We start from the raw sequence: 26,364 nt of genomic DNA on the forward strand, positions 1-26,364 counted from the left end.
GGGCATACCATCAATTGTTCATCTGTGGATGGATGTTTGGGTTATTTCCAATTTTGGGCTGGAAAAACATGAATAAAGCTGCTAGGAACATTTGCGTACACGTCTTTGGACCTATATTTTCATCTCTCTTGGGAAAATACCTGGGAGTAGAATGACTGAGCCATACTGTTTACGTCTGACTTGACAAGAAACTGCCACAGTCCTCCAAAGGGGCCGTGCCTTCCCGCCAGCAATGTGTACGTTGTCTAGAGTTTTTTATCTTTAAAAAAAATTTTTTAACACACAAAAATCAATTGATAAACACGTTGATATCAAAATTAAAAACACAGTATCATATACAGTTCTTAAAAAAATACTTAGATGTAAATCAAACAAAAGAGAGACAAGACTTATATATTGAAAACTTCAAAATGCTGATAAGAGAAATAAAAGATCTAAAATGCAGAGACATACCATGTTCATAGTATAGAAGATTCAACATAGAAAAGATACCAATTCTTCCCAAACTGATATACAAGTATAATGCAATTCCTACCAAAATTCCAGAAAGATTTTTTTTTAAACATCTTTATTGGAGTATGATTGCTTTACAATGGTGTATTAGTTTCTGCTGTATAACAAAGTGAATCAGCTATACATATACATATATCCCCATATCTCCTCCCTCTTACCCTCCCTAACCCACCCCTCTAGGTGGTCACAAAGCACCGAGCTGATCTCCCTGTGCTATGCGGCTGCTTCCCACTACCTATCTGTTTTACATTTGGTAGTGTATATATGTCCATGACACTCTCTTCGTCCATCCCAGCTTACCCTTCCCAGTCCCCGTGTCCTCAAGTCCATTCTCTACATCTGCGTCTTTATTTCCGTCCTGCCCCTAGGTTCTTCAAAACCACTTTTTTTTTTTGCCTATAGTTTTTAAAATGTTGATTCCTAGGTCTTTCCCCCAGGAAGTTGATTCTGTAGGTAGAGCCAGGGAATTTGAATTTGTAACACATGTGAGGTGATTCTGACGCTGAGCCGTACTGGGAAACCAACGCTCGGGATCCTCTGTTTCACCCTCTCACTTTCCATACCTTTCTCAAGGCGCTGCTCTCTGGCCCCTACCCTCAGGATAAGGTCACAACTGCCAGTGTCAAGTTCCAGTGGCCGAGTCTAATAAACACTGACAAATCCTTCTCCCACGTGACATCTGGCAACATTCTCCAGGAGAGCCCCTGACCCAGTCCCACTTCCAACTGCTTATGGAGTCTCTCAGCCCCAGAACCCGTCATCCATCCTGAACCTGCTCCTCCTTTTGCATCCCCCAGATCGGTTCGTTGACCCCACTTCCACCCGGTCACACAATCTGGAACCTCCGAGTTCTCCTGACTCCCCCCACCTTCTCTTAATTCTAACCCTCTCCCATTCAATTAGATCCTGAGTTTTATCAGATTAGACCTACTAAACGTTTCTCAAAAATCTATGTCCTCCTTTTCCTCTCCTTCACCAAAATGTGGCAGTCACCACTTCCCACGGGCTCTAGGCAGCCTCCTAACCAAGCTCCCTGTCTCGGATCTCTGCCCTTCAGACGTGCACTCCACCCACCGCCCGAGGGCCGACAAAGGCAAATCTGTTCTCGTCTTTCCTCCACGTAAAATCCTACAACGGCTCCCCTCTGCCGACTGAATACCTTCCATCTCTATGGCTCAGGTCAGAGGTTCCCAAACTTTCTGGGTTCACAGCACCCTTAGTGTCTTGGTAATTTCTTCACAAGGCCCGAGGCCAAAAGAAATACCTAATGGTTCCATTTATTCAGTGGTTAGGTCCAAACGACTTGAGTATTTAGGGCCTCGCAACTTAGAGGCCATGTGGAAAAAAATACTACTACACGTAAACTGAAAGAGAAACGTTTATTTCATTCTTAACCATAATTACTCACTAGTGGGATGTGTGTACCTGTCGGGCGCTGCACATATTCCAAATCTTATACTCTTGTTAGACACAGCCACTCTCATTACCATGCCATGTTGATTTCCAGGTGGTATTTGAATTGTATCACAGCCCAAAACTCAGCTGTGCAAAGACACGTCCTTGAAAGGCAAGTAGCGTGATCTAATGCTGGAAAGTACTGACTGCCTCAGGCGTGGTGTTTGACACTGTGCAGCGCTGCTGTATTTCTCTTAAAAGTTTAAAACTACCTGCAGTGCCTCGAGAGCTTGCCGGGGCTCCCAGGGCCCCTCCGCACACAAAGGAACCGCAGGCCTTAAGCATTCAAGGCTCTGTAACACCTGGGCCCAATTCTTCTTCGTCACATCTCCTCCCCAGACTCAGCCCATGCTGTCATGTCAGTCTCTGCGCTCACCATGACCTGCCGCAACTCCGTCCATCCACCTCTGCTTGTCCTTCAAATGCCCCTCTCTCCAGGAAATCAGAAACTGAACGCCTACTGCACCTGGTATGTTCTTTTTTTCTTTCGGCTGCCACGCCGCTTTGTGGGATCTCAGTTCCCCGACCAGGGATCAAACCTGGGCCTCCTGCAGGGGAAGTGTGGAGTCCTAACTACTGGACCGCCAGGGAATTAATTCCCTTGGTAAGTTCTTATGATGCACTTACCACATTTCTCAGGTGACAGGCACTTAATTGCATGTGGCCTCTCTGGTTCTCAAAAATCTGGGGGCTGGATTGAATTTTAAGCACTGTGTAGGGCAGGGACTATCTATTTTGTTTCTTGTGAAATACACACAGGCAAGTGCCTGGGGCTTATGACGGTTCAATGAATAATCAGAGCGTGAACTCCTGTGTAAGTGCTGCCCGGGTCTTTGCTCCCCTCATACTTAGCAGGTAATCCTGTCTGCAGAATGAAAGGAAGTCGATAACTTAAGATATCCAATACTGCATGTGGGATATAATCATTCTGATAAGTTTATCCTAAGGAGAAGGACTTTTCCACACAGAAACCTACATGATAAAAGCCAAAAAGAACTGCCCAGGTGTAGCTCTGCTTGTTCACTCACATTTAAAAATTACTTAAATTTATGGGAAAAAATGATACGGCATTTGCTTCAAAATGATGGAGGAGGGGGAGGGGGACGTCATGTGTGGACCACCACTGAAGCTGGGTGGCTGGGTGCATGTGGCTTTCTTACTATTCTCTTTACTTTTGTGTGTTGAAGTTTTTCTAAAATGAAAAAAAAATTTTAAGAAGAGAAGCTAAAAAAAAAAAAGAAGCTATTTAAGGAATACCTTTCCAGGGGGTTGAAAAGAAAGGCCTGTTCTTCCTGCCCACCCTCAGCTGTAGTATAAATCTTGAGAGCCTGATCCTACAATGTCACAGGGCTGGAAGAGAGAAGAGAAACCCAGGGGACGAGCAAGATGGACCTGGTCAGCACTATTTCAGGCTTCCCTAAACACAGAAAAATGCCTCTGATGAAGTCAACCACAATTTAAATAATTGTCTCAAAGCGCAGTTTGGGACCGACAGCCCCTCTCTGGAGGAGACGCTGGGCAGACTTACTTTCACGTAGGAAGGGATAAGATCGCTTTGATTACAGAAGCTGCCAGAACAGGCTGCCCATCTGACTGGAGCTCAAGGAGCCCTACGAGATCATTCTCTTCCCTTCCCTAGATGAGCATCGATATTTCTGGAACACACTGCTTCTCCGGAGGAATCTAGATGGGCACTGGCTTTACTGCCCTGCTCCTCCTAACCTCTTCTTTCTAAAGCACAACCGCCCAGCTGGCCCCGACACACCTGGCATTTAAAACCAGCTCCCTCTCTGACTGGGAGGCCTCTCCAGGTACGAGTAAGATGTCGTGACACAGCTAGAAACGCTGCAAACCAGACCCTTCTAAGTGCACGTCCAGCAGCGACCAGAAATGTTTTGGGTTGGCCCTCCTGAAAGGTATTTAAGGACCAAAAGACCACAAATGAAGTCCCAACTGCTTTTATGCTCCCTTTAAGCATTCTCGTACGCCAAATATTTCAGAGCCTCGTTCCTTCTGCGAGCAAAACAAGAAAGGTGGTTGTGTGGTAGGGGTGAGACCTTGGAGAAGAAAGGGGTGGAAACTTTGGGAGGTGGTGTGGTGGGCACTAAGGAGGGAGCAGCTGGAGGCTTCTGAGAAGAAGAGAAACGTGGTACAAGTCTCTGAAGGAAGGTGAGACAGGCAGACACCAGGGGACACAGTAGATGAGACAGAGGAGAAGCAGCAATCAAAAGGGTACTGAGGAAAGCAATGCCATAACCCCAGTAAGAAGGTCTGAGCCAGTGGGGGCAGGGGGGGGTGGGCAGGGAGGGTGGTGGGCAGGAACCACACAGGAGGGGAAGAAGAACGTCAACAGGACTTTGTCCTGATCAGAAAAATGAAGTGCAGGAAAGGAATGAGTTAAAGAGGACATGGAGGTTTTGACCCTAGCTGATGGTGAAACTAGATCGGTTAGTCTGAAGGCAAAAGCTGCCACTTCCTCAAGAAAATGCTTAAGGGTCGAATACTGTTTTCTTATAAAATTTATTGGTAGAAACAAGGCCATTCACACACACACACACACACACACACACACACACACACACACACACACACACACACACACACACACACACCCTTAACTCAAAACCTAGGTATCCCCAATATGGTTCATGCACTCGAGTGAACCAATCAGGGAATCCTCATTTCCTCCCTCCAGAGGGAAGGAACTTTGGTTACCTGCGCCTTGAACTCCCCTTAAAGTTGTTAGGTCCAAGTTGTAAGGTGGCAAGTCTCAAATGTTCCTCGAAGTTCAGCTTTCTTGAGGACAGCATTTTAAAATAGACATCTAGCTCTCTGGGCTTGGACCTAGGTTACGGCGACATGGCTAAATGCACCAAGAAGGTCGGAATCGTGGGTAAGTATGGGACCCCTTACGATGCCTCCCCCAGGAAAATGGTGAAGAAAATTGAAATCAGCCAGCACGCCAAGTACACTTGTTCCTTCCGTGGCAAAACCAAGATGAAGAGACGAGCTGTGGGCATTTGGCACTGTGGTTCCTGCCTGAAAACGGTAGCTGGCGGTGCCTGGACCTACAATACCACCTGCCATCACAGTAAGGTCTGTCATCAGAAGACTGAAGGAATTGAAGGACCAGTAGAAGCACCACCATTTGAAATGTTGCTAGCCTATGATGCACAGGTTAATTTATGTAACAAAAATAAATAAAATAAAATGGACATCTAATCAGAAGCTCCTAAAAGCCACAGTGAAATTCCAAATCTCATCAGAACTGGGGGAAGATGCTATGAGTTTTCTTGCAGGGTAATCTCTGTAAGTCACCAAATGTCATGTGTGATAAAGACGATCCTGTAGAAATACCAACGTCACCTGAAAAACCACCCATGCCAAAGGCTGTCGAACTCTATGGTCTTACTCATCCTCCCCTCAGCAGAAGTAACTCAGACCTAAAAAAGCACACGGCGTGCTATAACCAGCTGTGAAGGAATTAAAACTATAACCAAGCGTGAAGGAGGATAAGACAATTTAATGCTTGGGACTAGGCCCCAGTGCCTCTCAGGATGTCACTGACTTCACAGAATTCATTCTTGAGCCATGAATTGAGCCATGATGATGAGCAAGAGAATAGTAACGAAGTCACAGCCCAAACTGGCCTTTTACTGGGTGCTTCAACATTCACAACTGTCTTCCGATACATTGCAAGCAATGCTGCAGAGAACCCCCGCTGGAGCTGAAACCTATGCTACTGCGTGTGATGACTGCTATTCATAAATTCATAAGGCCCTCCGGACGGTGAGACGTATTATTCTGAAGCAAATCCCAGGTGTGTGGGAGGGACGTGAATGGGGGTACAGAGAAACGAGACTGGGTACCAGCTGGTGCTTACTGAAGCTGAGTAATGGGTACAAGAGGCTTCGTTATATAATTATCTCGATGTTTGTATATGTTTAGAATCGTTCGTGATAAAACATGAAACACAAAAAAGAGAAAGAGAGAAAATACTTTTTCAAGAGACTCAAACGCAGAAACAGGCCTCCCTCACAGCCCCTCTCAAAAACTTAATTTTCAGTCCTCTGAAACAATGGAGAACAAATGAACGCCTTTTTTGTGCTTAAGCAATGAGGGAGAAAGGTAGTGATGCATATCTTAAGCCTAGAAAATTCCTTAAGAGAAAACAGATTAGAACTACTAATGAAAAGTCATCCCTTTCACAACCTCCCCTTCTCATGCTTCCCTCACACCTCTGAGGGCAAATCTTGGACTCTTCAGGGGAACGTGCGCACCGCCTGAAGGACAGGACGGAAAACCAACTGCAGAAAGTCACAACAAGCCATGTGCAACTCAAGATCAGGAACTGGAACCTTCCATGACAGTACATCCTGAGGAGGCAAAGCCCAGCTTCACCTGTTTCTCCGGGTTACCTGGGACCTGAGTCAGTGCTGGGTGTCTCAGAAGTTTACCAGAGCATCCCTCGCTGTCCAGAGACCCCACCCTCAAGGAATTAGAAGTCCAGTAGGAAGACAAATGTAAAAAAAATTCACAGCAAACAGGAAGTGTCGTAAGAGAGGCTTCAATGAAATGCCCCCGGAGCTCGATGAGGGAGGCTCTCACCCCGCAGGAGTCCAGGAGGTAAGATGTGAAGGGGGTCTTAATGGATAAACAGGGGCCTGCCCAACACGGCAGGCTGCTGGCAGGGAAGGGACATGAGCAAAGGCCCGATGTCTCCGAGACCTGGAGAGGATATCGTGGCGGCAACAAGCAGCTGAGGCTGGAGAGGGGGGTGAGAGCCCGACTGGGAAGCCCGACTTGCACGTGTGCTAAGGAGCTCAGACTCCACCCCGGGGTCCAGTGCTTCGCAAACTAACTGTGGTGAAGGGCCAGCTGTTGAAAATTCCAACCCACCATGGATGAGGCTAACGCTCCCTTTTTGTACTTCTCGTGGACAAGGAACAGGGGTGGGAAGACCACACACGGAGTAGCACCGCTCCAGACAACACCAAGTGCATTTCAGCAGGGGGTGCAGCACGGTCCAGGTAATCTTTCTAGAGGGTATGTCCAAGGGCTGCGTGCTGGGTGAATGGGAGCATAAGGCAGGCAGCAGGGATGGCGGTCAGGAAACTGTTATGTGGATCCAGGAGGTGGATGTCGAGAGCGGGGCTGAGACACTGGCAAGGGGGACAGGGAGAAGTAGTCAGATCTGGGAGACCCTTCACGAGTCCAGGGGACAGGACGTGGTGACCAAGGGGCAGAGCGTCACTCTTTTCTAGCCTGGGTGCACCATGACTGTCAGCACAAGTAGGAACTGTGAAAAGAGGCACATGGTTTTAGAAAGTCATGTGGGAAGATTTTCTTCAAGTTTCAAATAACTAATTTTGTTTTAATCCTTCCCACATAAGAAATCTCCAATATTAACCATTCAGGGGACATCTCAGGAGTCTAGACCTGTCTGGCTGGGAGAGCAGCATATTTTTATAGTTAGTAAAGAATGGTTCTAAATTAGATCCAGTCCAGGACTTCCCTGGCCGTCCAGTGGTTAAGATTCCGCATTTCCAATGCAGGGGTCGCGGGTTTGATCCCTGGTCGGGGAACTAAGATCCCACATGCCAAGCGACGCAGCCAAAAAAATAAGTAAGTAAATAACTAACTAAATAAATTAGGCCCAGTCCTCCATACCTACTATTACTGGAAAGGAGATTGAAGGAAATGGGAGTGGGGTTGCTACAGAATAAGCCGCAATTTGATGAAGATTTGAGAGTCAAACTTAGCATTAACTAGTATTCCAAGGGGCGTGTAAGAAGCCCTAAACCGGCCGTGGCAATACCGAAAAAAGTCCTTTAACTCCACCAAGCCAAGGCAAGCTTTGTAAAACGAATCTAACACAAAACATGACAGCAACATTCTCAGTTTGTATTTGGGCTGGGAGTGCAGCAATGAAACACACTCAGCCATGTTCACTGGTGACATTTCAGAGACAGACAGTGGTGCTGCTACAGTTACAAAATCACAGCTTAGAAAGATCACACCTAAGGTAAAATGCCAGGACTCAAATTAGTTTCTGAAAACAAATAAAACTCGTTTTCTGTACTGAGTGTAGTCTGCTGCTGTGGTGTGAGACATCTCCATTTCTGGGAACAGCGACACATGTTTGGTTGAGGAACAAAAGCACCTGCCAAAACCACTCTGTAGAAAGAAAAAAAAACACTCCCAGTCTGTTGGCCCCTGAAAAAAGTAAACAGTTAGGAAACCATGAAGTGGAATAACAGGTATATATTCTACAGAACCCCAGTTTGATGACTTAAAGGGGTCTGTTAGCATCGGCAAGTTTCTTCCATTTGAGTTTGACTCCCCACTGCCACTCAGGGCCAAGCCCACGTCCTCCCTTGCCTGGACCAGTGCAGTAGCCTCCACCTGGCCCTGTCAGTTCAGCCTCAACACAGCACCTGCTGATCCTGTAAAGTAGAGGCCAGGTGTCTTAGCCCAGGCTGCCATAACAAAATACCATGGCCTGGGTGGCTTCAACAACAGACATTTATTTCTCACAGCTCTGGAGGCTACAAGTCCAAGATCAGGGTGTCGGCATGGCTGAGTTATGGTGAGAGCCCTCTTCCTGGCTTGCAGACAGCTGTCTTCTCACTGTGTCCTCATGTGGTGGAGGGAGAGTGAGCTCTGGTCTCTTCTTCTTCTTATAAGGGCACTGATCTCATTATGGGGGCACCACCCTCACGACCTCATCTAAACTCAATCACCTCCCAAAGGCTCCACCTCCAAATACCATCACATTGAGGGGGGTTAAGGCTTCAACATATGAATGTGGGGAGGACACAACATAACACCAGGGTATATCACTCTTCTGCTCAGATTCCTCCAATGGCTTTGAAAAAAACAACATCCTTAACACCAGCTACCAGGCCCTATACCTGTGGTCTCCTTGGGGAGGGCACTGCTCGACAGGCAGTGCTCAGGAAATCTGTGAGGGCATTTCTTGGTGGTCTCAGAGACTGGGCCCTCCTGGTGGGGACCAGGAATCCTAGGTAGCCCTGCAGAGCTGAAAACTGCCCCATATCTGCAGGCTGTTCTTATGTCCTGCCAGACACTCACGTGGGCCAAAAACCTTTAATTATCTGGTTGTACAACCTACACTGCTTTATATAGGAGCACAAAAGCACTTTTTGCACAAGTTTACATAATGAATCTTCTCAAAATGTGACTAACTGTATAAATCAAGTAGGGATGTACTTCTTTTGTTTGGAACATTATGAGAATTGTTCACCATCTTGGAAATCCGGCCACCATCCTAGTCTGCATTTTTCTTAGTCGGTGTTAACAGGCACAGCATTCAATCACAGGTGGAGTGTTGGTATGTATCAGTATGTGTCGGAGCCTTTACATGCTAAATTACATACATGTAATTAAAAACTACTTTCTTATTATTTCAGATTACCAGTTGGGGAATATATTTCTTTTTAAAACTGTGTGCATATGTAGGTTATTGTCTATAAATTGTGTTCCAGGCAGTGGTGGGGACAATAAATATTCTGAGGGGACAGGTAGGCCGGGGGAGGGACAAATTAGGAGTATGGGATTAACAGATACAAACTACTATACATAAAATAGATAAGCAACAAGGATATACTGTATAGCACAGGGAATTATACCCAGTATCTTATAATAACCTATAGTGGAATATAATCTGCAAAAAAAACTGAATCACTATGTTGTACACCTGAAACTAACACAACACTGTAAGTCAACTGTACTTCATACACACACACACACACACACACACACACACACATTAAGGGAGCACTGCACCCCTAACATGACTGGCCTCCCAGTTCCTCTCTTACTTCTCTCCTTCCTCTCCTCACTGTACTCCAGCCACTCCTACTTCTTTGCCCTTCTTCTCCCTGCCAACCGCACCCACCTTTGCCCCCCGAAACCCATGCCTTCTGCCTAAAGACTCCCCTGCCCCCTAGGGTTCTTGCTCAATGGCACCTTCTCAGTGGGGGGTCCCAGTTTTAAACTGCATCCCCGCCCACCCCACCTCAGCCCAGCTACCTGGCACTCCCTGTTCCACTTCCCTGTTTTCCTTTCCTCCACAGCTCTTATCACCACTATGTACTTTTGTTTTAAAACATCTTTATTGGAGTATAATTGCTTTACAATGGTGTGTTAGCTTCTGCTGCATAACAAAGTGAATCAGCTATACATATACATATATCCCCATATCTCCTCCCTCTTGCGTCTCCCTCCCACCCTCCCTATCCCACCCCTCTAGGTGGTCACAAAGCACCGAGCTGATCTCCCTATGCTATGCGGCTGCTTCCCACTAGCTATCTGACATTTGGTAGTGTATAGATGTCCATGCCACTCTCTCACTTCGTCCCAGCTTACCCTTCCCCCTCCCCTTGTCCTCAAGTCCATTCTCTGCGTCTTTATTCCTGTCCTGCCCCTAGGTTCTTCAGAACCTTTTTTTTAAGATTCCATATATATGTGTTAGCGTACAGTATTTATTTTTCTCTTTCTGACTTAATTCACTCTGTATGACAGACTCTAGGTCCATCCACCACACTACAAATAACTCAATTTCGTTCCTTTTTACAGCTGAGTAATATTCCATTGTATATATGGGCCACATCTTCTTTATCCATTCATCTGTCCATGGACACTTAGGTTGCTTCCATGTCCTGGCTATTGTAAATAGAGCTGCAGTGAACATTGTGGTACATGACTTTTTGAATTATGATTTTCTCAGGGTATATGCCCAGTAGTGGGATTGCTGGGTCATATGGTAGTTCTATATTTAGTTTTGTAAGGAACCTCCATACTCTTCTCCATAGTGGCTGCATCAATTTACATTCCCACCAACAGTGCAAGAGGGTTCCCTTTTTTCCACACCCTCTCCAGCATTTATTGTTTGTAGATTTTTTGATGGTGGCCATTCTGACTGGTGTGAGGAGATATACCTCATTGTAGTTTTGATTTGCATTTCTCTAATGATTAGTGATGTTGAGCATCCTTTCATGTGTTTGTTGGCAGTCTGTATATCTTCTTTGGAGAAATGTCTATTTAGGCCTTCTGCCCATTTTTGGATTGGGTCGTTTGTTTTCTTTATGTTGAGCTGCATGAGCTTCTTGTATATTTTGGAGATTAATCCTTTGTCAGTTACCACTATGTACTTTATCTCTGTAACTGTTCGCCCCATAGAATGAAGGCTCTATGAGGGCAAGTATTTTGCTGTATCCTCAGGGTCTAGAACAGTATCTGGATACCTTTATAATCTACTTACGTATTAATGGTTTAGAAATACCAATTTTGAAATCTTCAGTGATAACTGCAAGATTAAAATTAAATTGAAAACTCAGGGTCTCTATATATGTTACCATCTTTAATCTTTGTATAGAAATAGAGACAGAGAGGCTACCCGGGGCTGAATTTAGCTAAAATAAGCCAATTTATTCTCAGAAAAACAATGAGACTTAGAACATATTGAAATTTCACTGAATTGAATTCCATTACTTGAAATTACTAGGGCTTAATCGGCTTTCTCTAATTCTGCCTTTAAGTGTCCTTTATCTCCTCCTTGCTCTGCCTACCTAACCAGTTGCTGGATTCTCCTGATCCTATTGCTGGCACGCCTCTCATCCTCCCCACCTCTTCCCTTCCCGCTGCCCCTCTTTCTCAGGTCTGTCTCATGTCTCTAGTCACCCCATGCACTGCTGCTGGATTAACCTGGAAGCTGAGCACCTGCTGAGTCACTCACCTGCTCAGCCGCGTCAATGGCTCCCAACTTCCTGTTCACTCAAGTACAAATGGCTCAGAGCTACCACAGGGCTCAATACCCCCCTGCCTCCCTCCCTCCACCTCCATCCCCCAGCTCCTCCCAAACCGGACCAGTGCCCACACCCCAGACCTGGTGCCTCCTTTGCTCCTTGCCAGGCCTCACTCCCGACTGAAAGTCAGTGTATCCACCAAGGCTCAGCTCCAATGCATGGAGGCTTTCCTGCCCCCGCAGCTGGACACGGGCTCACAGCAGTTCCTAGCACTCTCTTTGGCGGTTACAAGGCTGCTCCCAGTTGAAGTTCTATGTACTTGTCATTTCTCCCTCCCGACTGTGGGCTCCCTGAGGGCAGGGGCTGTCTTTTTCTTTTTTGTGCCCCATACAGTATCTTTCACAGACTAAGTTCTCTAAACATGTGTTAAATTTAAAAGGAGGCAAATTCTTTAAGCTCTAAGTTACAGAACAGAACAGATTGATTTTTAAAAACAATTTTTAAAATTTATTTGGTTGCATTAGGTCTTAGCTGAGGCAGGAGGGCTCCTTAGTTGTGGCAGGCGAACTCTTAGTTGCAGCATGCATGTGGGATCTAGTTCCCAGACCAGGAATTGAACCCGGACTCCCTGCATTGGGAGCGAGGAGTCTTAACCACTGCGCCACCAGGGAAGTCCCCAGATTAATTCTTATGTTTGGCTAAGTAACAAACGAGGCAGGACACAGTTTTGTTGGATAGAGCCGAGGCTACTTGCAGAAATTAAGACTTGGAGATCAATTCAAAACAATACATGTAAGGGAAAGCAAAGCAGAAGAATGAAGTGGCTTGGGGGCAAAAATGCCCTGCCTGGGAATACTGAAACTGAGGGAACAGCCCTACCATTTAACAGTGAAAATGTTTATCTCAATCCTTTTGTGACTTGTTGATTTTCATCTCTGGACAACATCAGAAATTCTGAAATATAAAGAACTCTGCATAAACATGAGGAGAAAGAGCACAGATAATATTCTGGGAGACTGTAAGGCACTGCCCAAACTGGGCTCTCCCATCTTCTTGTGGCCCCTCACTTCTGAGAGACCTGGTCCTTTTCGTCACTTAAAGTCCTTGCTGATCCAAGCAGGCCCAGCAGGTAAGGGAGGGCAGTCTGTGGTACCCCAGCTGCCAGCATCTATGGATGGTAACGTTTGCTGCTGAATTGACAAGATGATGTGTGACCTTCTGATATACACCAATATTTTTCCATGTAAAATACTGTTTTGGAACATTTTATTAATGAAGGGAAAACACTTGTTGTGCTCATGAGAATAATGAGTCACAGATTAGTGACGAAAGAGAACATACCGGTCAGACCTGAATTTAGGGACAAAGGAGAATTATGACAGGACTGAATAATAGAGATGACTCTGAAGCCCCCAATCCTGGGATTTGCCTGGCTTTTATCAGGGAAGAGTAGTTTGGGAATTGAATACAATTTCCCAGCTGTTGGGACTCCAGGCTGCCAACCATCACCAGGAAGACAAGATCATAAAATGGAAGCACGGTAGATTAAATGAGAGACAAGCTTAGTCCTCTACTTCCCTTGATGTAAAGAGCCAATAAAGTGAGCAACTTGGATGAATGTCAAATCTTACAGCCCTCAGTTATTTCAGCCTCTATAAAAACAAATCAGTAATTTGAGGTTAGAGAAGATACCTTCTTGTAATTATGATTACAAGATTCTAATCATTAGAACTCAAAAAAAAATTTAAAGCAGCATGTCTTCCTAAAGACCAACCAGCCAGAACTAGTAACAGAAAAGCCTAGAGCCATTTAGACATGAAATCCAGACAGAAGCAAAATAATAATAAGAAGAAGAAAGATATAGCTTGTCTCAACTGATACACTTAGCGGATAATCACAACTCAAGCTGTAAACATACCCTTTGAGTGCAACCCCTCTCTTCTCCTTGACTCCATTATCCTTTTTAATTTTATTAACTAATGTATAACTGTTTTTCTCTTTTTCTGGAATGTTTCCTTGGAAGCAGCTGAGCAAATGTCCATGTTACCCAAGGACTAAATCTAAATTACCTTCTTTCAAAGTCCATTTGATTGAGCCTGTCCTCTTGCTGACGGCATGCAAACTTCCGTCCAGGGTTGATACAAACAACAAGGTTTCAGGAAGTGTCACAGTGCTGGGACTTCCAAAAATCTGCAATGAGAGGCAGAAGAATCTACGTGGTCAATATGAGTCCTCACCTTGGGCATGTACAATCACAGACAGGCCCCTCCCTTACCCCAAAAGTTATCCTTCTAAAATCCACCACCTTACAGATGAAGAAACCGAGGCTGACGAGCCTAAGTTCCCATCAAGGTTTGCTGCTGAACTGACAAGACGGACAACATCTTGGACAACAGCTGGGTCAGGACTAGAACCAGGCTGCCTTATTCTATCTGAGCAGCAATCCTTCCTGCACACGGGCTTATGACCTAACACGTCAGGGATGGGGATTCTGAAATAATCCAAGGCCAGCCTCCACTGAAACAGAGAAAGTATGCTCAGCTTTCAAACTGACTTCCTTCTCTTGGTTATATCTTACCTTCTAAAACCTGGTTATCTTGCAAGACTCCATCTTGCAGGAACGCCAGCACACCTACACACACCCACACGCACTTAACGGAATTTTAAAAGGCAGGGAATTGGGGGGAAATATTTAAAGCAAAATAGGAAAAACAGTTCTCATAAACTCATAAAGAGTTTATATAATAATAAAACACCAAGATTTTGAGAGAGACATGTTATAAAAGAAAATGTATAAAAAACATGATCCAAATGATTCTTTACTTATAAGCAAAATATAATTTAAATCAAAATGTACTTCTTATGCTTAATGAATTAAACAAAAAATTTTACAGAAAATAGCCAAAGGTAGTGAGATTCACTTTCTCATCCATCGTTGACTGGCAATGAAAATGATAAGTTAGCGCAACCTTTCTGGAAAGCATAAAAGTACTCATATTTCTGATCCTGTAGCTCCACTTCTACATCCTAAAGAAATAACTCTGGTTATGGAAAAAGCTCTTTGCACAACGTTACTCATTACAGCCCATTTACAAACACAAAAAACAGGAAAGACCTCGATTTTTTTTTTTTTAAGACCTGAACTTCTAAATGGTTGAAACAAATTATGACAAAGTCAATGGAATATTATGTAATTATTAAAATAGCACTTGAAAGAATCTACAATATAGAAAAATGCTTGCATATGTTATCATGTGAAAAATATAGAATCCAAAATTTAATGTGCACTGTGGTTATAATTATACTGGACAGATCTTTTTTTTTTTTGGCCTGCCCGTCCTCTAGCTTTGCTAGGAACAGTACACTCATCCACATGGTTTCCATGGGAGCAGCTGTGTGTGTGTGTGTGTGTGTGTGTGTGTGTGTGTGCATGTACACACACATGAGCAGGTGATAGCTGGTACGGTTTCCTAGGACAACACCCTTTTGAGGTCTGGGCCCACTCAGCAATGCCACCTTGTAATGAGATTTTCTCTTTCTTTGTCACTATACTGTCCCACCAATCAGCTGGTTCCTGTAGGTCTTGAATTAAAAATAGGTCAAGGTGGGGCTTCCCTGGTGGCGCAGTGGTTGAGAGTCCGCCTGCCGATGCAGGGGGCGCGGGTTCGTGCCCCGGTCCGGGAAGATCCCACATGCTGCGGAGCGGCTGGGCCCGTGAGCCATGGCCGCTGAGCCTGAGCGTCCGGAGCCTGTGCTCCGCAACGGGAGAGGCCACAACAGTGAGAGGCCCGCATATCGCAAAAAATAATAATAATAATAATAGGTCAATGCAACTTGCTTACACCGCGACAGTTTGAATTTTGGTACAAATGCTATTTTTAAAATATAGGAGTATGGCTGGCTTTTAGCACAGAACATAGAGACTGGAGGGTTACTTGTGCATGGAAGCCTGATCCCAAAATACCTGGTCACTCTTGGTAAAAGCCAGGATGACACTAGTTAATCCTTCAAAAGGGAAAGTTCAATGGCTCTCTCCAGGGCAGCCTGAGGTGGCAGGACAAACACTCCAGTCCTTGCATTCCTTTTCCAAGGTGGAAACCTCCTGACAAGGGGGCAAAGTGGCTGCCAGAACTTCCTCTCACCTCTTGCATGTGTCTGGCCTAGAGGGGAAGAAGTTCCGCCCTCCACTTTGCCCAGGACCAGGGCTCCTCACCTGGAATGAGGGAAACAACAGCAAGCCTTACCCCTACCCGCTGAGTCTACTCTCCATGTAAAGCCTTAAGGATGAAGAAGAGGAGTCTGCTTTGAACGCCACCTTTGCAACGAGGAAATCAGTCTCAGTACAGCCTGGCTAGGAAAACGGAAGCCCCAAGGGTAGCATCTGCCCTAGGCAGAATCCAAAGGTCTTGTACACCAACTATTTCGGGGGTTTTAAAATTATTTTAGGTCACAGGGTACTGATGGTGACAAGCCTCATCTGGACCTGCTCATACCTGAACCAGAGGAACACACATCACCCGGAGCACCAGGCCTGGAGAACAGTGACCCTGTGACGATCACTGAGGACTGGAGCCAAATGGGACTTGGAGGGGTGGGCAGGCTGCCTCTCACGGAGAAAGGGGAATGGTCTGCAGCTTGATGTGGGGTGCCGCATGAAGTCAGGTGGGGGCAGTGGAAGACTGAATAAATGAAAAGGGAAGATGAATGCATATCTGGGTGCCAACAGGTGGAAATCCCCTCCACCTGTCACATAGTTACCCTAGGAACAACCATCTTTAAGGTCTTGGGAATCACACCAGAATTGGGTTGAACAATCTGGGTGGCTGAAGTACTAAGCAATTAAACTTGGGAGATTTCTGTGGATACGTTTTCCGCCATGTGGAAAACGCTGGATGAGAGGGAGGAAGGGAGGAAGGAAGGGAAAGAAAGAAAGGGGGGGAGGGAGGGAAGAAAGAGAGAGAAAGAAAGGAAGGAAGGAAGAAAGAGAGAGAGAGAGAGAGAGGGAGGGAGGGAGGAAGGAAGGAAGAGGCCTGAGAAGAAACATGGCTGAAAGACTGGGAGAGGGGCCCTGGCCTCCACTGCTCCTCAGGCCTGGCCAAGCTCCTGTCCTTGGGCCCATGGACACCTAATCCTTGCAGTCAATTCCCCTCTTAAACTCATTGGAACTAGGTTTCTGTCCCTTGAGACTCAAACAGTCCTAACCACCCCCACCACCACACACACACACAGCTATTTTTTAATATATCTATAGAAAAAAAAGATGAAGAAAATATTGTAAAATTAAAGCCATAGTTTTTCTCCTCTATTTTCTAAATTTTCTATAATATGATCATGTAATATGCAATGAAGTTTTCATAAAATATAAAGGAGATGGACAAGTTAGCAGGTGGAAGACAAGCTGGGATTTAAAGGAGCTTCAGCGAGCCCCTAAGTTCCAGAAGCACTTTCCACCTCAGGATATTAGGCAACCTGATCACCTTTGATCACTGATATCCACCAAACAAGGGACAAAAGTTTAGAAACACAGAGGTCTCCCAGTCAGAGAGTGTGTGTCCAGAATAGAAAAGTTTTGCTGTTATTAAAGCCTACAGTACAACTATAATTAACTAAATGCCTCCAATACATCTTATCACAGTACTGATATTATTAAAAGGGGCCAATAGTTACTAAAACATATCAGTGCTGCTCCACGACCAGCGTGGAAACAGAAGCCACCTGCCTTGTTTGAGCACCTTGGAAACCACAGGAAGAGCAATTGTCTATGGTTGGCTGGCGACTCGAAATAAAACACTAATCACATAACTAATACAGTCTTCTAAAAAATCTCAAAAAGACCAGGTTTGGCTAGGAGTTGAATTTAGCAACTGAGAGCGCTGAATGAATCACAATGTCCGCAGTCACGTCACAAACCCCATCAACCCGACAGATTTTTCTCTTCTTTGAAGGTCTTGACATTTTCAAATTAGAACGAGCCACTCTGAACAGCGTTATTCTCTCATCAGGCAAATTAATACTACAAGATTTCTGCCTTTTTCCCCCAGCGTTTTTTAAAGCATGAAAATGTTTGCTTTCAGATATAGTTGCTATAACTCACGTGACTTCAATAAGCTTCTAGATGCAATGTGCGATATGGAGCACAGCTGAGAACTATTTGTACCCAAACATCTAAAAACACTGCTTCACAATAATGACCTTGCATATCACCTTCACCCTGTCGGTGCTCCCTTTTCCCTGCAATGGATGAATTAGCAGCAGGCCCTAGAGTTATGCAAACTAGTTTCCAGAGAGCCTGAAAGCAGAGAGAAAAGGCTGATCCTGCAGATCTGTTTCAAGTTGATTACCTGGAATCTGACTCATTTTTCAAACAAGTGGGTTATACACTCCTGGCTTCAGCAGTGACTTCTAAAAAAGTAATTGCAGTGACATTGTAGAGGTAAGTGGCAGGGAATCTAGTCCAGCCTAAAACGAGACATCCATTAGCCAATTGGTCCTCATGGAAGTCTGGCCACATACGTCCTCTCACACGAGGTGACCCTGACATAACAATTCTGGGAATGCCCCGTCTGAGGACCATGGAGCCTGGCAATTCGGACCAGATGATGCTAGGGAAGTGAGTGTCTGTAAAACCAGCTTATTTCACTTGTGTTGATTCCGTGGTAAAAACAGTCCTCACTGCCGCCCTGCTCAGCCAGAACTCCCTCCCGTGAAAACATAATTCCGGGGCTGGATCCTCATGTTCAATGTTCTGATTATAAAGCAAGATTTCCCAAACTCCAGCAGATACACCACTGCATAAAATGCACCACTTGCTTTGCATTTCCCACAAAGACATGAAAGCAGCTACCAACTGCTCATACAGAGATGATTAAAAGGTAGTAGTCGCCGACGATTTCATTCTCTAATATTCTAAACTCAGCTAATTGTCAGTTGCTCCTGCATTAATGACCTCAACTGCTTGTACTTCAGGTAAGAAAAAAAGTCTTCTAAAACAAGTTCTGAGATAACTTAGTTTAGAAAAAAGTCTTCAGTAAAGAGCACTATGGACAGAAGGGACAGATATGTGTTTAGGTAGCACAAAAACAAATGAAACAAGCCTCTAACACAAACCCACCAATTTCTGAACTAGTACTTGGGGTGGGTCAGGCCAGAGGTGGCTCACCACCAGCAGCTGGAGGAGAAGAGTCAGCAAGGCCGGGGCTCGGTTCCAGCTGCCAGGCTATCACTGAAGTGGCTGCTCCCCTGCACCCACCCTCTGGCACCTGAGGAAGAACAGCAGGAAGCAGGCTGCATGCTGCTCTGAGGCAGAACACAGGGCAGCCCTGTGCTCCCCATCAAGGTTTCCCAAAAGGCTGCATTTTCCAAAGAAACATTGGAATTCTTAAATTTCAGATAGGTATTTCAAGAACCAGCCCACAGGGTAACTGACTACCTAATAACAAGGGTCAGAAATAAGATTAATAAACTTTGCACAGACCTTTCATCTCAAAGTCAGGGGAAAAAGTGGGTCACGCACACACGTCTCATATCCAGCTTTCCAAAGTGATCTGCACTTGAAGAGTACCGCAGTATCGTTTCTATTTCCCAAACTAGTGTGTTCTACCCCCACACAAAAGTTGTGCACACACAGAGAAGACCCACACTGTGAACAAGAGAGCCATGCACTTCTCAGGTGGTGTGCAAACTGATGGGGTCTAACCCAAGTGTCCATCTCCAAAAGCTGAATTTATATGGCAGCATTAGCATAGTAGAAGTAAAAACAGTAAAAATGATTAGAATAAAAATCTTTCCTGAGAAACTTCTCCTCTTCTTACCTCCATTCCAACAGACCAAGACATTTATAATAATATTAGAATACAATAATCCGGCTAATAACGAAATGACATATATATTTTTTCTTTTAGGAGTACCACACTGATTTCCAGAATTAGCTGAGAGGCTGGGGTTTTGGGGGTTGTTGGTGTTTTGTTTTACTTTTTTTAACTAATCTTTCTTCAGCGTTCATTGGATTATGCAATGTTATATTGTATAAGCCTCACTTTAGTTTTATTTACTTAAGGTTAAGAAAACCATTCCTCCAAACTATAAATACCATACTTGTGTTAAGTCTAGCATGGATATTAGCATGTTTCCAATAGAATATCCTTACACAACGGAGTGTGCACCTAAATCCCTGGAACCTACAACCTGCCACCAACAACCAGGCTGCCTTGTACAGTGCGGGGCTCCCTGCCACAGCTCAAAGCCACTGGACAGCGGGCTACAGAGGTAAAGCGAAAGTAAGGGGACTTCTGGTTGGTTGATGAATACACATGATGGTATCACAGGTAGGACTTAAAACAGGTACGCAAGTGAGGGAAGGATTACATAAGAGAGATTTCCAAGCTATTTTGTTTTGCTACTTAGGACACGCAAAATCTTGAAAACAATTAAAATTGCATGTCACGAAATGTAGAGTAATAAATTGCAAATGGATTAGAATGTGCTAGGGAATCAGAGCTTATAATTATTAACCTTAGCAATAATGCTCAGAGGTGAGAAGGGCATTCTCTGCCGGGGGACGTACCAATGGCAAAGGACCTTAAAGGGGAGAGAAAGTAAGACTGCACGTGTGCGTGTGTGCACGTGGTGAGGGAGGTTTCTGATGGATACGAAAGCAGAGGTGAGGGCTAATGGCAAATAGACTGGATCCTTCTGCTGGCTATAATCAGCTGAAAGCTGCAGGATGGGTGAGCTGATTTTGAGAGGTATGGGTAAGACACTTCCTGGCGTGCCATAACGGATGCCAGTCCTAAAGGGCTTCTCTCCAAAAATAAAAAAAAGGAAACCTGTGCAATTCAGCACGAAGTTCCTCAAAATAGTATTATGTAACACAGTCCCTCGGTAGGCACTAAACGACATTCAGAAAAAGGACATCTGTGTCTACAATTCTATTTGCAGCCGTATCATCTACTTCAGCCTATAAACTCCAGCAAAACCTGGCCATTTGCAATTCTGGCTGCATCACACAACTACCAAGCATTCTAATGCCATCTGGCCACATGGCAGAAGACTGTGCTCAATGATGGCCAAAAAACTACCAAGAATTCACCAAAGCAGCATAAGATTGAAATCCGTACCCAGTAAATGCCAGCACACACCCATTACATAATGGTCCCTTGTTGAGAAATACAGCCTACATGAGTGTACGCCTCATAATGACCAGGACAGCAGGCTAAACTAGCAGCTCCCAAAGGCCTTCCTTTGAAGGTATCTTAGGTAAAGGCCTGATTAGACAGATACGACGAAGATTTTTATTCTAATCAAACCCTGCTCCCCACTCCCCGTCTCATTTACACACCTGACCCAAGAGTAAAGCACTCCGCTCCAAATGTGGAGACTTCTGTACAGTCATCTGTACAGAGTGACACAGAAACCTCATTGGGTTTATCCTAGTTCAGTAGACTAAAGATTAAGAATGGAATTAAAACACTGGTGATACTAAGAGACTTAATTGTGTCTACGTCTTAACGATTTCAATCTATTACAAAATCATTCCAAACCCTGTTACACTTTGTTTACCTGTGTGTAGGTCAGCAATAATCTATCAACCATATAGTTCCTTTTAATCAGCCCATCGGCTGCTGTGTTTCCTGATACTAGGTCAATAAAGGTAACCATGACATTTGCTTTGGATGGGAGTCAGGTATCTGGTTGGGATGCAGTAAAGGTCAGGGCCTAACTGAACAGCACTGTGTGGTTTCCAAACTAAGCAACTGAGAGAGTTAAACTAGTATTTGTGGCAATTCTTGCATGTGGTGTAATCCACCACCACCCAAGACAGCTAACAATTCTTCAGTGGTTCAGGCTACTCCTTTAATGGGTCTGATAAAAGGTTCCTCAAACAGTCCACTTTATTCCTGAGAGCAAAGGTATGCTAATTTCACAACAGGTGAAGATACTTCCCCAACTGGTTCTGGGGCCCCAGGCTAAGAGTCTAAGTTCAAGCAGCTGGCAGTTCCATTTGTCTTCACGGTCTCTCTGCCATCAACTTATATCGACACCAAGGGAGGAGGAAATACACTTGGGCATGAAAGGCGCTACAGGAGACCTTTCACCACAAGGAACCAAGCCCTCGTTCTTAGGGTGGCATCACATCCCTAAGGTCCTCAAGCATTTTATTTTATTTATTATTATTATTTTTTTAATTTTTAAAATTATTTATTTATTTATTTATGGCTGTGTTGGGTCTTCGTTTCTGCGCGAGGGCTTTCTCCATTTGCGGCAAGTGGGGGCCACTCTTCATTGCGGTGCGCGGGCCTCTCACTATCGCGGCCTCTCTTGTCGCGGAGCACAGGCTCCAGACGCGCAGGCTCAGTAATCATGGCTCACGGGCCTAGTTGCTCCACGGCATGTGGGATCTTCCCGGACCAGGGCTCGAACCCGTGTCCCCTGCATTGGAGGCAGACTCTCAACCACTGCGCCACCAGGGAAGCCCCCTCAAGCATTTTATAATATTAAAACTAAAACCCAGGGACTTCCCTGGTGGCACAGTGGTTAAGACTCCGCCTGCCAATGCATGGGACACGGGTTCGAGCCCTGGTCCGGGAAGATCCCACGTGCTGCGGAGCAGCTAAGCCCATGAGTCACAACTACTGAGCCTGCACTCTAGAACCCATGAGCCACAACTACTGAGCCTGTATGTCACAACTACTGAAGCCCACGGGTCTAGAGCCCGTGCTCCACAACAAGAGAAGCCACCACAATAAGAAGCCTGTGCACAGCAACGAGGGGTAGCCCCTGCTCACCACAACTAGAGAAAGCCTGTGTGCAGCAATGAAGATCCAACACAGCCAAAAATAAAATTAATTAATTAATTAATTAATAATAATTAAAAAAAACTAAAACCCAAGGTTTCACCATCATTTAGTGGTTGAGTTTTTTTTCTTTTTTTTGGCCATACCATGAAGCAAGTGGGATCTTAGTTCCCTGACCAGGGATTGAACCTGTGACCCCTGCAGTGGAGGCATGGAGTCTTAACCACTGGACCACCAGGGAAGCCCTGAGGTTGCGATTTAGAATGCGCGTCTTGCCACTGTTATTTTGTTGTCTTCATTGCAGGGAAACAGCAGCAATTCAGGCCTTGTAAAAACTGAGAAACCTATTAGGCTCACTTACCTTAATGGAGTAGCATCGTAAGCAAACTACACTAGCAAAGGTCTAACTTAGACCGTAAATTCATAAAGGGACTACCTGCCTTACAAAAAGCCAGATTTGATCCATTTGAGCATGTTTATTCAACTGCAGTTAAACCTATTATTAGGAAGTCTTCATACAAAAACCCCAAGGGGAAGAAGAAAAGACTCAATTAGATACCAAATTTTTCAGTCCTGATAATAGCAACTAATCTGAAACTGTCAATTTTGCTCTTTACACTTGGTGAGAGATTTCTTTTGGGGGGATGGGGAATGGAAGGGGTTGAGTAGAAAGTGGACAAATGCTCTAGTTAAATAAAAATTATCTACAAACAACTTCATTGGTGACATAATTGCCACCTATGCTTGCCAGATGCTGCCGAGCTTTATAATGGGAGTCAAACACTATGAAACATGGCTGAAGGTGAGCTACCTGGCCAGACTGACTCGCCCTAGCCAGAAGCCCCACTGTCTGAAGTACATCTGAAGATCACCCACTGCCCTGCTGGCCCAGTCCACCACGCCACCTGCCCCAGAGCAAACAGGAAGGGCTGTTTACAGCTTCTGGGATACGTAACTTCAGAGATGAAAATAACTGCAGATCACCTTACCCAAACCTCTCAGTTCACAGAGGAGGAAGTCAAGGTCCAGAGAGGTGAAGGGACTATCCCAAGGCGCCACGGACACTTAACTGTAGACACAGGACTGGAGCCACGGTCTCTGCTTCCCCTTCTGGACCTCTGCCCACTACACCACACTGTAATTTCACTGCTTTAAATCATGGCTCTCTGAGAAACATAAGCTTCAATTACTTGAGGCCTGGGGCTCAACCCTGCTGAGCTGTCCTGCTGGGGCAGATGGAGATCTGCACTCTCCTCTGATATGGGGGTAGGATCTTTTGGATGAGACACCAAATTGGTCATTTGTAGATTCTACACAGACACCCAATATGCCAAAAGGCACTGCGAATTATACAGGGTGGGGTCTTTAAAAAAATGCTCTGGATAAAAATTCCTGAGATCTCACTGTAGATCTAAGTGGGCGGGGATAACATCACAGAAAGTCAAAGGTCACAGACTTAGCCACCATAAAAAAAAATTCCTGCAATACATTTATCCAGCCCAGTTCTAAAGGCTTAAAAAAAGTGCTCTTTGATGATGATGATGATACAGTGGCCACTGCCCATTCCTTTGATGAAGCCAGTCATTCTTTTCATGCCAGTGCCAAGGAAACGCACATTACTGATTAGCATGGGACAACAAGGTCTAGCTTTGAACAGCAAGGACCATTTTAATGACATACATACACCAATGAGCCTCACGCAGTGAGCTGTGACTGCTTCACTTAGCAGGAATAAGATGCTCGAAAAAAAAGAAGGAAATATGGGTCTGAATATTGACTTTTTCATGGGAAAGAAAATCTTATAAACAACAAGATCCTACTGTATAGCACAGGGAACTATATTCAATATCCTGTGATAAACCATAATGGAAAAGAATATGAAAAAAGTATATATATAACTGAATCACTCTTCTGTACAGTAGAAACTAACATAACATCGTAAATCAACTATACTTCAATAAAACAAATTTTGAATAAATAAATAAGAAAAAATAAAATCTCATGCCACAGGATTTCCATAATCTCAGCATAGGTTTCCTTATTTTTTTAAATAAATTTATTTATTTTTGGCTGCATTGGGTCTTCACTGCTGCGCACAGGCTTTCTCTAGTTGCAGCGAGCGGGGTCTACTCTTTGCTGCGGTGCGCGGTCTTCTCATTGCGGTGGCTTCTCTCGTTGCAGAGCACGGGCTCTAGCCACGCGGGCTTCAGCAGTTGTGATGCACGTGCTTAGTTGCTCTGCGGCATGTGGGATCTTCCCGGACCAGGGCTCGAACCCGTGTCCCCCGCATTGGCAGGCGGATTCTTAACCACTGCACCACCAGGGAAGTCCCTCAGCATAGGTTTCTATTTTCCAGGCTCCTCTGAGAGGCAAATGTAAACATCTCAATGCAACTTTCACACACTTGGACAGAGACAGGAAAGCGTCAGAAACTGGTTGGAAGACTGTTGGCACAACCAAACCTATGGAGTTGTGGTGTGAAAACTGAGGACTGAGAAACTGGCTGAGATGGAAGGATGCTGCTTCCTCCAGCTCATCAAGGGTAGGAGGGAAACAGGAGCAGGAAAGAATTACCAGCAAGGAGATACCACGCCTTTGGGTTCAAGGAGGAATCCCTTCCAGACACCAAGAAGGACAGAACTCCCTCTGGAGAAAGGAAAAACGGCTGTCCAGGGCCAGGAGAGGGGAGGGGACAGGCTTCAACAGGACATGCCCTACCACCAACAGGCTCCATTCTCCCAGGGACCTCTCTTCGTAAAGTCGCCGTCCCTGTCAGTCTTCTGCCTCATCTGGAGGTCACCCAATCTCAATGCCAACTTCTCCAGGTCAGAAGACTGGCTTCCGTGGGTATCTGAACTGTGGGGCAAGGTGGCTAAGCTTCCAAATCTTTTTTTTTTTTTTGAAAACTAAGGAACAGCAATATCCCTTTGAATGCTTGCAAAGAAAAATAAATATTAAGAATGTCAAAGACAAGAGTCATGTAAATATTAGGGAAGATCATTTTATTAAAAAAAATTGGTGCTGGCCAAAGATACAATCAGAAAGTAAACAAAACTCAAAACCTGATTATCCACTCTGCCCCAGACCTCAATTGTTCCCCATCTCTTACTCTGGTGGGCAGACAGCGATAGTGTAAGAGCTGGTGCTGACAATCTAGAATAATTAAGACAAGGTTAAAATAGGTTTGGCTTGTGGTGTTTAAGAAGGAAGAAGAGTATAACTGCTGAAAAGGTTTTCACCAAATGGTACTACGTTACAAGTTCTAGGACTGTATTTGAATTACCTGGAAACTCACTTACGTAGTCGCCCTCATTTTCTGAAGATGCTGAACAATTCAACATATATTTGTTAAGTTTCATTTTTAGTGCCTGGGCAATATAATGTGGCTGCTAGAAGGGCAGTCACTTACCTCCCTGTGCCTTGGTTTTCTCACCTGTAAAATGGGGGACAACAATAATACCGACTTCAAAGGAGTGTTGAGTTAATATGCGTAATGAGTTAATATATGTAAAGCTCTTAGTGTACAGTGAGCATCACATAAGTGTCAGTTCTTGTGATGCTGATTAATCAAGAGCTGTGTAAGACCCTAGGATCTAATCACAACAGTGATCTGATTCTTGCCCTCATGGAGCTTATACTCTAATAAGGGATCACAGCAGTAAAAATGTCACACAAACAGAATAGCAAATTGCAGTAAGTGCTATGAAAGAGACCATAAGAGAATAAAAGGAGAAGCCAATCTGGTCTCATGTGAGGGGGTGTGGATCACAGCGTCAATGGTTTTTCTGAAGGAGTAACATCTGAGTTAAGATCTACAGGAACGGGAGAAGGAA

At 44.8% G+C, this 26,364-nt stretch overlaps 1 protein-coding gene and 1 pseudogene across 3 annotated transcripts in view; one reads left to right on the plus strand and one right to left on the minus strand.

Moving 5' to 3' along the window:
• The window catches only part of ERN1 (endoplasmic reticulum to nucleus signaling 1), an 82,868-nt gene that overhangs the window by 42,471 nt on the left and 14,033 nt on the right, over positions 1 to 26,364 (minus strand). For all 3 annotated transcript variants that reach the window (XR_012328535.1, XR_004524007.2, XM_033848293.2), the window contains exon 2: positions 13,808 to 13,928. Coding sequence is in view for 1 of the 3 variants with exons in the window: in XM_033848293.2 (XP_033704184.1) it covers positions 13,808 to 13,928 (121 nt within the window). In the remaining 2 variants the exon portion in view is untranslated. The remainder of the gene's footprint in view (positions 1 to 13,807; positions 13,929 to 26,364) is intronic.
• On the plus strand, positions 4,828 to 5,104 carry LOC117309693 (large ribosomal subunit protein eL43-like; annotated as a pseudogene).

The sequence above is a fragment of the Tursiops truncatus genome, chromosome 20 (assembly GCF_011762595.2).
Source record: "Tursiops truncatus isolate mTurTru1 chromosome 20, mTurTru1.mat.Y, whole genome shotgun sequence".
Taxonomy (NCBI): domain Eukaryota; kingdom Metazoa; phylum Chordata; class Mammalia; order Artiodactyla; family Delphinidae; genus Tursiops; species Tursiops truncatus.